Below are 13,365 nucleotides of genomic sequence, written 5' to 3'. Positions count from 1 at the left end.
TATGTGTGTGTATATGTATGTGTGTGTATGTGTGTGTATATGTATGTATGTATGTATGTGTGTGTATGTATGTATGTATATGTGTGTATATTTATGTATGTATGTATGTGTGTATATTTATGTATGTATGTATATGTGTGTATATTTATGTATGTATGTATGTGTATATATATATGTATATACAGAAAGTTTAGAACCATAAAAGCGACATCCAGCTGTACGAAGGATCATATAAATGTTTGACGAAAGTGCACATTTCTTGATTCCATCGTAGTTTTTGACGGACTACAGTCGGTCAACTCAGAAATGTTAAAAGTAAACGCTTTGACATTCAGGCAGTGAGCAAGTTAACCAAGTAAATGTTGGCTCTGGTCTACATTTGTGTCTCCCTGACCCTGGAGGTTGGAAAGATTCAATTATCTCACGTTCCCATTATCTCACTTTGAGTCTCTGTGGAGAGTTAAAATAGACAACACTGTGTCCTGATGGAGTAGTACAATCACGACAGGGGTCAGCTGCTAAATCTGGTGTGTGTACGCACGTGTCAAATATAGTCTTTATTTAATCAGGTAAAAGTCTAAATTAAATTAAAATCTCATTTTCAAGAGTGACAAACAGAGAGGGGCATTTAGCGGCAGCATACTGGGTACAGAGGTGTACAAGATTTCCCCAAACCAGTAAAGTAAGCACATTGGTATATATTAGTATTAAACTTCTTTAGGCACTAATCAGGTACATTCATGAAGAGCAGATCACCGTAATCTAATAAAGGTAAAAAAACAAAAACAAGCAAACGTATTCTTGCCTGGAAAGGGAAACAGGATTTATTTCTTTTAACTTAGTTTCAGATTGGAAACAAGGTTTTTGATATGTGATCAATAATAGTTCTGATCCATAATAATTAAGAAACAAAAGGGACATTTAGCACATCTTAAATCATTGGAAAATGTGTGCATAGATTCATCACATGATATTTAGCGCCTAGCCTGTGAGTCAAGGCATTATGTTAGCTTCAATGTACAAGAGAGTTTGTTTACATCAACAGCTGCAAAACGGTCTTGTTCTCTCACTTACTTGAGTTCTGCCGCTTCTTCAGAGTCAAACCTGCTACTTCAAAATGATCTCTGTCGTCAAGGCGCAGCAGTTGAGAAGTACAACTCATAGTCTGTTGTGATTTATTTACCCGCATACTAACGTGTGCGCACTAACACGTTGAGTGTAATTGGGCTCCCGTTTCCTGCATTGATGTGTTGCAGACGTTCCTGTTGGCTGAAGAGTACCACCGTGAGTCCATGCTGGTCCAGTGGGAGCAGGTGAAGCAGAGAGTGTTGCACACGCTGCTCGGAGCAGGAGAGGACGCACTGGACTTCAGTCAAGACGTGGAGGTACGGGAAACACAACACAGAGCGGCTTTAGGAGGAAGGACCTCCAAAAGAAGTATATCGTTACTACAAAGGGAGACAAACTGTCTGACTCTGCTTAGAGAACACTGCTGTACCTCATGGGGAAGCTAGTTTTGCAGAACATTCCTTGCTAAAAGTTGGTATTATTTATGTGGATAAGAGTATATTATATTAATACGTCAGCTAAATGTAGGTGTCCCCATGGACCGAGCTCTGCACAGGCCCTCCACCATCTGTTATAAAAATATGAATATGTTTCCCAAAACAAGATGCAGGTCCATCACTTTCTTTTTAATAACAAAGACGACAGATGAATTGTCTATTTTTGTAATTTCTTAGTTTTTCACAGAATTGAGATTACAGATTTTACTTCCAGAGCGAGTCTGTTTTCTACTTTCTCGTATTTCACAATTGAGCTCTATAAGTGACCTCATTTTAGTCACTGAAGTTGTGGTCTGTGTGAAAGATTGCTATATTAATATTACATCATACATACATTCTGTGCAAGAATCATTGAGCAGCAGTGTCATTTCTTTTCCAATCTAGTCACATATTTATTTAACTTCCTGGGCTAAATGTGTCTCGGGTCTCTCACTGTCACTCATCTAAACTAACCAGAATAACTGTTTCATCTGAGACTCATCGGTGCTATTTTTATCTTGCTCCTGAATAAAGTAAAATACTTTCATCCTGTGTGTCATTTGCTGAAATCAATCCCAGCATGCATTGGGCAACAAGCGTTGAAACATCATGGTCCTCCTATCTGAGCCGGAAAGACTCAAAACACAGAATAGTCGGCATAAAAAAAGAGGATTTATTTAAGATGCTAATTGATTGTCACATCAGATAAAATGAAAAGTTTCATTGGTACGTGATTGGTGTCTCTATTTTCTAGCTTTAGTTACGTTCCTTATTAAAAATGCAGCGTATTTATCAAGTCATCTGCTGCCTCTCTGTTTGTTGCAGCCGAGCTTTGTGAGTGAAGTGACCGCTCCAGGAAGGAGTGCGTTGGACAGCGTGGAGGTGGCGTATGGACGACAGGTGAGTCGATGTCGGACTGATCATTTTGTGTTACATGGAATAAACTTTAGATGAAGATTAATGTACAGAAACATTACAAGAAAATGCCAAGGCACTCTCTTTTTAAACAATTAGAATGCTTTTATTCTAATGGCATCGTTGGACCTAAAAACAATCTCGGACGTGTTTCGGCATCAAGCCTTCATCACGAGTGCAAATGTATATTTGATGAAAGATAACTTCCATCCCATTTATCTCAGTGCTGCTGGGTCTTTTTATTTTATTTATTTTTCTTTAACTGTGCTACTGGGGAGCATCTGAGTCAGAATCTGAAAACTATATATTTGCAGATATTCATTATTTTAACACAGATGTGTGAACGAGTCTGTTTGTGATGCCCTCGTTCTGATTGTTCTGTTAAAATGGGGTCACAGCCAGACAGGAAGTGGGAGATCAAACATATCGATTGATTGGGCGGTAGAGGGTGGCTCTGGGTAATTCTTTCTCCCTCTCTGTCTCTCTACCATCCCTCCTCCCTCATCATCCTGTCTGACCTTCTCTCTCTCTCTGTTTGTCTCTCATCTGCTACGTGACGCAGTACTTTAATTGTGGCTTTTCCTCTGACCATGTGTCGACACATTGCATGCGGTGTCATTTGTCTCGTTTTTTTTGTCCTCTTTGATGACCTCTTAAACATTTTGATCCTCCTTTTCTTGTTTTTCGTCGTAAACCATTTCACTCGATGGTCATAGTGTTGACTTTTACGTCTGAAGCCGAGGATGGAGTTGTAGGCGGATTTTATTTTGAAACATTCATTTGCAAATGTAGAAATTCAACATGAAAATTCAGCCTTTGACGAAACCCTTTTTTTTTTCTCTCTCTCCGTTTCACCACCACGACGACGTCTTCTTCCTCCAGATTTACATTTTCAATGAGAAGATCGTGAATGGTCACATTCAGCCTAATCTGGGAGACTTATGTGCGTCTGTCGCAGAAAGCCTGGATGACAAGGTAAGAACATCTGCTATCACCATGAAATTGTTGTTTTCATTATTTTGTAAGATATAGCTTACTTGTACTCTGACGGCTAATATACACTCTGTTTTTTTCCAATACATGCCTTTAAGTAACTGACCGTCGCCCTCTCTCTTCCCTCCAGAACGTGTCAGACATGTGGCTGATGGTGAAGCAGATGACAGACGTGCTGCTGGTTCCAGCCAAAGACACTCTGAAAAGTCGCACCTCTGTTGAAATGCAGATGGCCTTTGTACGCCAGGCGCTCAGCTTCCTAGAGAACAGGTAGCGTTGTTGTCTAAAGTGCAGGGGTTTGAAGAGCTTAAGCTTTCTGTACATCCAAGTTAGCAGAGGGCATACAGGAGTTAAAATGTAAGCCGGACTGCACCATGATATTGTGTGTGTGTGTGTGTGTGTCCTCGTCCTCTCTCCCAGTTATAAAAACTACACCATGGTGACTGTATTTGGGAACCTCCATCAGGCCCAACTAGGTGGAGTGCCAGGAACGTACCAACTAGTCCGCAGCTTCCTCAACATTAAACTACCGGGGCCTTTGCCTGGCATGCAGGTAACACACGCATATTCTCAATGTTTTCTTTGTTCTACCAATAATATCACTGCTAAATATTTGGTAAACCTTCCGATCGTATCGCACCAACAGTCGTGATTGTGAACGGATCTTCACTGATGTTTGCAGCCAGAGACTGTACATGATAAGTTTTGTTTTTTTTTTAGAACAAGGTTAATTAATGTGCAGGTCAAAAACTATTTTTTGGACAGAATCTTTATTTGAAATGAGTATATTAATATAGTCTCCAGTGTATTAAATGTCTTTGTGTCTTTTCAGGATGGTGAGATAGAGGGCCATCCAGTGTGGGCTGTGATCTACTACTGTCTGCGATGTGGAGATCTGAATGCAGCCATGCAGGTTGTGAACAGAGTGCAACATCAGCTGGGAGACTTTAAGACCTGGTTTCAGGAGTACATGAACAGCCCTGACAGGCGGTGAGAACCCCTTAGCTCCTTGTCTTGTATGTATATGTTGAGATGCACACAGAGGTCAAACTGAATCATCATTTACGCCACTCGATCTTCTCCCTTCAGCCTTTCGCCAACGTCAGAGAACAAGCTCCGCCTCCACTACCGCAGGGTGCTGAGGAACAGCGCTGACCCTTACAAGAGAGCCGTCTACTGCCTGATCGGGAAATGTGACATCAGTGATAACCATGGAGAGGTGGCAGACAAGACTGAAGACTACCTCTGGCTGAAGGTACAGCGGATGTTTATTTCAACCTAAAGCATTAGCACGCTGGCCAGAGGAGATGCTGGCCCAGATAATGATCATCATTAAAAGTTCCACGGCTTGTTTAACAAAGTGTGTGCCGTGTTTTTTTTCCCTGCAGTTGAACCAGGTGTGTTTTGATGATGACGGCAGCAGCTCTTCTCAGGACAGACTCACCCTGCCACAGCTGCAGAAACAGCTGCTGGAGGACTATGGTATGGAACTGCATTTCTGTTTCAGCTTGACAAATGACCAGACATCTTTCAACTTTAGTTTCTCGACAGTGTGATGCATCACTTTTGCCTCCCCGCCCTACCTCCGTTCCATTATGTTTTCCTCAGGGGCACTTGAGAAGCACATGTGTGCATGCGTGCCGTTCAATGTGGACCACACTTTCCTTTGGTCGTCTTTGGCTCATTGTAGAGATGCACAAATTCAAATCTTCATTCTAAGAACTATAATTGACAGCAGGGCTCCAGACTACCTTTTCTCTTTACCACCATCCCCGAAAATAATTCAGTCAGTAAGTCAGTCTAAACTGTCAAATATTCTAAATGTTTTCCTCTGTTTTATTCTCGTCTGTAGTATTTATTTGCATAAAAACACACAATTCAAATGATTAGGAAATAAATGATTTTTTTTTTTTTATTCAAATACAAAACAATCATCTTGGCAATAGTGGTTTTAATGATGTATTATAAGCTGCTTAGAGCTAGTGTTAGGAAGTTAAAAGGGTCATAATTCTCTTTATATTGCTGTGAAAACATCTCCTTCAAACAGCTGTTTTTTATTCAAGTTGTTTCACCCAAAACTACATTTTACAGGATTGCATGTGAACACATCATGATAATGAGGGTACATCCCTTTTGCATTCTGTTTTCTGACTTTTTGTTTTGTGCATTCTGAACTGTATTCTCATTCATTCCTGCCATCTCAGTGCTGGTTTTCCTTGTCTTGTCTTTCGCTTTGCTTCAAATTGTTTTTTTAATCTTAAAGGAGGCCGCAGACAAAAGATTTGTGTATGCACACATGCATGAACACAAAAACCTCAATTTGGAGATGCTGATAAGCCACCTTAGAAAGAAATCAATAAACTGAAATTTGTGTAGCAAAATGAGCAACTCCTGGAAGTAAAAGTGGTGCATGGATGATTTAACAATACTAAAGTAAACGGCTATGAATATTTCAGCTTAGTTCCTGAAAAATCATGTTTGTTCCTTTTTTAGTTTGGTTTGTCGAACAGCTTCAAACGCTACAGTACCCATGAGCCTCAGCAACTGTATCTCTGGACAACAAGCCAGCCAGAAGTGTGACTCGCAGCGGTAGCAAAGTCTGAGCCCTTCGTCAAAGTACACAGAATTGATTTTTTTTAACTACCAAATGTAGAAATAGCAACACAGTTTCTCATCTTTTCTACTTATGATTCAGCCAGGGGAGTTTCTCGCTTGAAAGCGCTACACCTGCCAGTCACCTGCTGCCTGTGCATAGAATTAGATTACGTCTCCCGTCTGGTCTCTCTGTCAGCCTTATCGAATGCCTTTAGTGAAGTTAAAAGAGACAGCTGCCGCTTAAACTCTCATCCAACCATTGTTCCTCCTGGCTGCATCTCACTGCGTCCCCGACTGCTCTTCAATAATTCTGTGCCCTTGATGTTTCAACACAGTGAATGTTAGAAGAGGGGACAGGAGGCACACTTTCTGTTCTGAGTGGAAGTTTTTCAACTGGGGGAGTTAGTGAAGAGTGTAAAAATGTGGAGGCACTCAAAAAAGCAGCGAGCAAAAAGCTTCACTCTCATTGAAAACCATTATCAAAAGCTTCCCCGGGCTGCTACAATTTCACTCTGTCTGATCAGGGCCTCAAACAGCCACATGCCCCCGATACACACACACAAATAAATGGGAGCATAAGGGCGTTAGGCCTTTTCTCTCCCACAGATTGAGAAAGCCGTTTTCTCCCCTGGGTGCTGCCTTCTCCACGGGCCGATCCTGCTCCGTTCAGATAACACTGCTCTTTTCCTTTTCCACTCTCGGTAGCCCCTCACCCTCTCCCCCTCTCTCTCTCTCTCTGCTCATTGGGAAGTACAGCCTGAAGCCACATTCTGTTCTCCCTCATGCTGCTCTGCTCCTTCGGTTGTCTGGCTCAGTGTTCCTTGTTGTATTCCATCTTGCTTCACAGCGGGACGTAAAGCCCAAAGCCCCGTCTGTTCCTCTCTCCTTCGTTCGCTGCATCCCTGCCCTCCTCTCGTTTTATCCTTTATCCCCGTTTCTCCTTACACCTGCACCGCCGCTTCCCCTCCTTCCTCCCACTGATTTCCGGCCCCCTTTTTTTCCGTCTTCTCTCCTTCCATGTGTTCTTTCTCATTTCTTGTTTGTACAATCTGCTGCAGCCCACCCCCCACGCTCTTATCTCGCCTCCTTCATCCTCTTCCTCCTCTTCATCGCTCTCTTCCTCTCTCATGCGCTTTCCCTTTTTGAGCTAAAGTGCTGTAAGTCTGAGATAAGGCTAGAAAATGGCTGACATGGTCCACCCTGTTCTACTCCTCAGCCAGCAAGAGGATTAAGGATTATAATTAAAAAGTAAATTTGATGACTAAGTACCTGCACTTGACAGCATATTTTCAAATTCTTGCATGTTAGTTGCCATAGCAACTGTCAAAAAGCCACCGTGGCATGTGTGGACCCGAGAGTTAAACTGGTGTCTTAAATGGCTGTTATAGTTTAACACATTTAAGGACATGATGGCAGCAGGAGAGTTTCTATAGTAACTGTCAGATAAATGCTGAAAAACCCACACAGGTGATTTTAATTATTTACTTGATTAGACCTTAATTGACGGGTCCCTCTTTAATGTTTGCACTCAAGTTTGCAGAAAAGTGGGAGTAGATTTGAGTAGAGTCATGCAGATAAAAAAGATCTGAAGAACTGAAATATGTCTGAACACAGTCGGACATTAAAGGTGTGACCTCTTTTCCTCCTGAAATGATATGCTGGTTTTAATTAATGCGGAAATACTTCATCCGAACGAACTCCCTCCCTCTCTCCCCTCTTGTCCAACAGGAGAGTCCCATTTCTCTGCGAGCCAGCAGCCCTTCCTGTATTTCCAGGTGTTGTTCCTGACGGCTCAGTTCGAGGCGGCGGTGGCTTTCTTGTTTCGCGTTGAGAGACTTCGGAGTCATGCTGTGCACGTGGCGCTGGTCCTGTACGAGCTGCGGCTGCTGCTGAAGTCGTCCGGCCAAAGCGCTCAGCTGTGTGAGTGTATTCACCTTTTTATTTTGTAGCGTGACACAGGACCCCTTGAGAAAGAGATTTTAGCAAAAACTAAACGTGCTGACGTGTTCTCTGTAGTGAGCCAGGAGCCCGGTGACCCTCCCATGGTGCGCCGCCTCAACTTCATCCGTCTGCTCATGCTGTACACTCGCAAGTTTGAGTCCACTGATCCACGGGAAGCCCTGCAGTACTTCTACTTCTTACGGTAAATAGTATTACACTCTCACAGTCAGTATTGGGATTTTATGACCCTGTACCATAACGATAGGGAGACTGTGTGTGACAAATATTCTGAATTAAATTCAGCTATTTCTTTTTCTCCAGTGATGTTCACCATAATGCCTCTGTTGCTAATTCCTACTGTGTGTGTCTGTTCTGCAGTAATGAGAAAGACAGCCAGGGAGAAAACATGTTCATGCGCTGTGTCAGTGAGCTTGTTATTGAGAGTCGTGAGGTGAGTGACCCACATATACACAGAGACCCTGTGGAAAAAATGCCGATACAGTTGTTTAATGCCTTTTAACACCGTTAGCAGCCTTGACTAATGCCGAGTGTTTGTTAAAGAGGGACAGAGCATATCCATTTATTAGTTTTTCTTTTTCTCCTGATCTCATCTCGGACGTCTTGATCTTTCATCCAATACTTCTCTACTTGTAAAACAAGAAAATGTGTTGTGTTTTTTGAATTTCTTTACTTTTTTAAATAATTTTAATTTAAAATCTAACTTTAGACTTTGTGTTTTAGCTTTGTAAATATAAGTGGACAAAATATAGTTTTGAAAAGACCTTTCATCATATTACAAAACAAAAGAAAGTAAAAATGATAGGCTTCATAATGTAGGATTTATTTCAGGGCTGTTGAACATAAAGGTGTTTCTATTCCTCTGGTTCTGTATACTTGATGTGTTTTTGTGTCTTCTTTACAGTTTGACATGCTGTTGGGGAGATTAGAGAAGGACGGCAGTAGGAAGGTAAGAAGATTGTCTTTGATCTCTCCTCTATTCTGTGGTTGTGTTTCTATTAATGCTGTGACGTCTCACTCTGCCTCATACTTCTCGTCTGTCACTCTCTCTCACTGACTCTCTTTGACGCTCCTCGGTTGGCAGCACTTTGTTCCTCTGTCATGGATCCAAAAGCTCTTCACAATGCTTCCTTGAATCCTTTGCTTACAAAATGTTCTTGACATTTCTCACCGTGCCTGCAGCACTCTGCAAAATGTGACGTTTGAGGGGATTTTATTCTCCTCAAGTTCACAATGCTGTACGTTTCATTCTACCCACGTGATATGATATGACACGAGACCTTTCCATATGTTTATGCTTTAGATCAATATGATGGTCATGTAGCGTGTACCTGAAACAATTCAGACCTGTGATACTAGCAGACAAAGTTAGTCAGAACCAGTGTTTAGAAAAAGAAGAACATTGATATTAGAACTCTGAGCTGTGAAGGTGTCACAATATGAATTTGCATTTAAAAATGGAAATTTTATAAAAAGAATATATATAAGTCCAATTGGCATTTGTGGTGGTAAGAAGCAGCAGTATGTGTCTGTTGGTGCCAAAGGGTTAGTCAGTCACTGGTAGTCAATCAGGGCCATGTTTACGGTTTTGGTGATGGTGGTTATGTTATGACATAGTTATGACCAATTCTCCCCTTACAGGATCCATTTTTACTATTTGGAAAAATCGTCATATAAATGGAATTTCATAGATGTTAATAGATCAAATGTCTGCGTTTTCTAACGTTGATTATTTGGTTTTCCGCTTTTATTTGATGCTTTTTTTTTTAATCTCATGATTGTTTACTGGAATCAAACCAACCACTCAAGGATAGTTGCCATTCTATCTGCTCAATCATCACAAATGTGGTATCCTCGGTCTCACTCTGATCCTCTCCTCCTCCCTCTAGCCTGGAGTCATAGATAAGTTCGCCGGGGACACCAGAGCTATCATCAGTAAAGTGGCTCTGGAGGCCGAGAACAAGGGCTTGTTTGAGGAGGCAGTCAAACTCTACGAGCTGGCCAAGGTGAGCACACCTGTTCGTGTGATCTCTTCGTCCACAGACTGAACCTGTGTTCCTGCGAGAGCTGCTGTCTTTTGCAGCTGTTTGTTTTGAGTCCTCTCTCACTGTCTCTCTGTCTTTTTCCATTTGTCTCTGTCTAGAACTCGGATAAGGTGTTGGAGCTAATGAACAGGCTGCTGAGTCCAGTCATCGCCCAGGTCAGCGCTCCTCAGTCCAACAAGGAGAGGCTAAAAAACACTGCCGTGGCTATTGCCGAGAGGTAGGACACGTGCACATCATGCACGAGTTTAAATCTAATCCAGAGCATATCAATCTGAAAAAATACTGAATAATTTCCTCTTTCCGCTGCAGGTATCGTTCTCAGGGCGTAGCAGGAGATAAGTCCGTCGATAGTACTTTCTACCTGCTGTTGGACCTGACGACGTTCTTTGACGAGTACCACGCGGGTCACGTTGACCGAGCCTACGACGTGAGTGCAGCGCAACAGTCCCGATACAGACACACATGTCACACTCCTACTATGTGATGCCAAGATTACTATATTCAAGGGATATATGTTGAATATGTGAAGCTTATTAAAAACCAGTACAAAGACACGCACATCCAGAGTCTGATAGGATGGGTGCTGGACCAAAGCACACATCGTGTATATAATGGTATGTTCCTTTCATATCCCATCATCATCTTTATGTATCGTATACGTAGCCTTGCTATACTATCGGTGCATATGTTTGATATACAATGTATTTTCTTACTAATATTTCATATTTGATTGTCCATCTGCAGCAGGCGTGGTATGTCACGTGTGCTCATTTGTGCATTGTGTGTATTTAATGGTGCTCGACACGTTACGCAGCGATGAAAGTCCTAACAGGAGCTCCTTGGTCTATCTGTTTGAATTCTGCTGAATATGCGCAGCGCCTCTGTTAATGCCGTTGCTCTCTGTGTTCCTCTACCAGGTGATGGAGCGTTTGAAGCTCCTTCCTCTCAGTCAGGACAGTGTGGAGGAGAGAGTGGCTGCTTTCAGGAACTTCAGTGATGAGGTGAGATCAAGATCTGAACGCTCAAAAGGGGACTTTCAGACTTTCCCACAATACGCAGCATTATTCTTTTACCGTTTTCTAAAAGTGTCCTCTGTGTCCCCAGGTGCGCCACAACCTGTCTGAAGTGCTGTTGGCCACCATGAACATCCTGTTCACTCAGCACAAACGCCTGAAGGGGGCGCCGGCAGGCACGCCAGGACGACCACAGAGGACCATAGAGGACAGAGACATGGTGAGAAGACGGGCTCTGATGGAGCAGAGGGACAAACTGAAGCAGCTGAAAGGGATGGATATTATATTAGAGCAAGATTTGTTGTGTCTGGATAAACAGGAGATGTATCGTCTAGTTGTCAAGGAAGTCCGTAACAAACACTCGCAACAAATGAAAAACCGTCTGATAAGATGTACAGAAGCTGTCTCTCCTTACAGTGTTTTGATTTCCTCTTCCTCTTCTTTTTCTTCTTTGAACAGCAACTCCGCAGCCAGGCCAGAGCCCTGATCACCTTTGCTGGTATGATTCCCTACAACATGGCCGGAGACACCAACGCAAGACTGGTGCAGATGGAGTTACTGATGAACTGAGACATCACACGCGCACACACACGCACACACACACACACAGAATCATTTTGGTTTTATCAGACTCAGTCATATTCACACACACTCACTTGTCGACCATTTTTGTTTTGTATAGAATCCAACGTTCATCATTGTGTTAACAGACACATCCTTATATCATCTGTCTGAGTTGTCTGTTCTTTTTGTTCTGTTCTCTCTTTTTTCAGTTTTGTTGTTTCATATTTGTATCTTTGATGATTTGGAATAAAAATTAAGTGTACTTTTAAGTTGTCTTTTTTTATTATTTTAAACCACTCCATGTCCATTACTTTTCCTTTGTTTCCCCATTTAGCCTTACTTTTTAAAAACTGTTTTCTCAGTAATTGTTGCATGTGCAGAGCAGTCAGTTTAAAAATGTTCATTTCCAAAGTATGACGGGTAAACCATTCTGCATCTATTATGACACGTAAGTCTTGTAGATGTTCAATCACTGTACCTTTCAAAGTGGAGAGTTTATAATAGGAACAATGTTGCATTTGCAACATTGAGCTCAATATAATGTACACTGCTAACTCTCAAACATTGTCTGAGGCCTCAGAGCTCATCTCTTCACGGAGTAAAGTGTCGATTGATTGTCCGTTTTAGACATCTCAGCTCCCTCTGGTTTAATGTGAGCTAGTTACTGTCTACAATTCCTGGTCCTGAGTGTAGCGGGCAGACGCCATGTTGTCGCCACAGGCTGTAGTGCCGTATCTGACACCGGCAGATGGTGGGTTGGCTTGAAGCCGATTGGAGGACTGGAGGGATATTTCTGTTTGTCTCAGTATCAGAAGGGTGATTTCTGGGGTAACGAAGGGAGAGATGTTTTTTTTTTTTTTTTAACACAGTCTTCTTGTTCAATCACTATATTTGACAGATGAAAAAGTTGTGGGTTGACATCCTCTTACGAAAAGCCTGTTTCAATTAATTTAATGCTGGATTTGCCCCACAGTTTTGGCGCTACATGTCTTTACTGTTAAACGGTGCAAATGGGGTTGTGAAGAATGCTCACAAACACTCAGTTTGCTGGACTTCATGAGTCATCATTTGGCTCCAAATGTCACTTTAAACGAGTCCTTACACTTTCAACAATTTCACTTTGCACTGTGATTTCTCAAAGTATAAAGCGCAAATGTAGCAACTGGTATTACCCAGCTGACTTTACACATTAGCAACTGCAGGGAGATGCCATAGCAGCCATCCAGAACAGCATAGTAACAACCTGACAACTCTTTGAATGCATCCAGCAACAGCCTACCCGGACATTTAGCAGCAGAAACTGACTCCGGTTGAGGTTTGCAAGCCACCGACCACATGCAAATCTTCAAAACTAAAATACAATCACCCATCATCCCCTCTGTTAAATTGGTGGCCCACGCTCTCTGTCCTTCAGTCTGGCCTGAGAGGACACAGATGGAGGCTCATTCTGTCTTGGCTTCTCCACATATCTGTACTGAGATGTTGAGACAAAGCTGAGCCAAGTACTATGGGATCCATGCTGTCGTACGCCTTCCCAGTGCTGTAGGCAGAGACACACCAGTGCCCCCCCTACACTTAATAATATGCCCGACAATCTGGAAATCACCTAAATAACAGAGTAGCTATCCTCAACTAAAATCAGATGCTGATTAACCCGTCACAATGGAGTGAGTATTTTGTACAACCTGCCGTGTGTGTGTGTGTGTGTGTGTGTGTGTGTGTGTGTGTGTGTGTGTG

The 13,365-nt window shown here is 42.3% G+C and overlaps 1 protein-coding gene across 2 annotated transcripts in view; it reads left to right on the top strand.

The window, feature by feature from the left end:
• nup93 (nucleoporin 93) overlaps positions 1 to 11,897 on the top strand; it is a 31,895-nt gene extending 19,998 nt beyond the window's left edge. For both annotated transcript variants that reach the window (XM_031874369.1, XM_031874370.1), the window contains 18 exons: positions 1,257 to 1,385; positions 2,370 to 2,444; positions 3,342 to 3,434; positions 3,583 to 3,722; positions 3,873 to 4,005; positions 4,285 to 4,442; positions 4,542 to 4,707; positions 4,841 to 4,934; positions 7,776 to 7,967; positions 8,064 to 8,190; positions 8,367 to 8,439; positions 8,911 to 8,955; positions 9,896 to 10,012; positions 10,150 to 10,268; positions 10,361 to 10,478; positions 10,969 to 11,052; positions 11,156 to 11,284; positions 11,524 to 11,897. In XM_031874369.1, the coding sequence (XP_031730229.1) occupies positions 1,257 to 1,385; positions 2,370 to 2,444; positions 3,342 to 3,434; positions 3,583 to 3,722; positions 3,873 to 4,005; positions 4,285 to 4,442; positions 4,542 to 4,707; positions 4,841 to 4,934; positions 7,776 to 7,967; positions 8,064 to 8,190; positions 8,367 to 8,439; positions 8,911 to 8,955; positions 9,896 to 10,012; positions 10,150 to 10,268; positions 10,361 to 10,478; positions 10,969 to 11,052; positions 11,156 to 11,284; positions 11,524 to 11,634 (2,103 nt within the window). In that variant the 3' untranslated portion in view covers positions 11,635 to 11,897. The remainder of the gene's footprint in view (positions 1 to 1,256; positions 1,386 to 2,369; positions 2,445 to 3,341; positions 3,435 to 3,582; positions 3,723 to 3,872; positions 4,006 to 4,284; positions 4,443 to 4,541; positions 4,708 to 4,840; positions 4,935 to 7,775; positions 7,968 to 8,063; positions 8,191 to 8,366; positions 8,440 to 8,910; positions 8,956 to 9,895; positions 10,013 to 10,149; positions 10,269 to 10,360; positions 10,479 to 10,968; positions 11,053 to 11,155; positions 11,285 to 11,523) is intronic.
• The last annotated feature ends 1,468 nt before the right edge of the window (positions 11,898 to 13,365 follow it).

The sequence above is a fragment of the Anarrhichthys ocellatus genome, unplaced genomic scaffold (assembly GCF_004355925.1).
Source record: "Anarrhichthys ocellatus isolate YVR2014 unplaced genomic scaffold, GSC_Weel_1.0 scaffold80, whole genome shotgun sequence".
In the NCBI taxonomy this organism is placed as follows: domain Eukaryota; kingdom Metazoa; phylum Chordata; class Actinopteri; order Perciformes; family Anarhichadidae; genus Anarrhichthys; species Anarrhichthys ocellatus.
The sequence above is the reverse complement of the archived record's forward strand: the minus strand, read 5'-3'. Positions and strand labels throughout refer to the sequence as shown.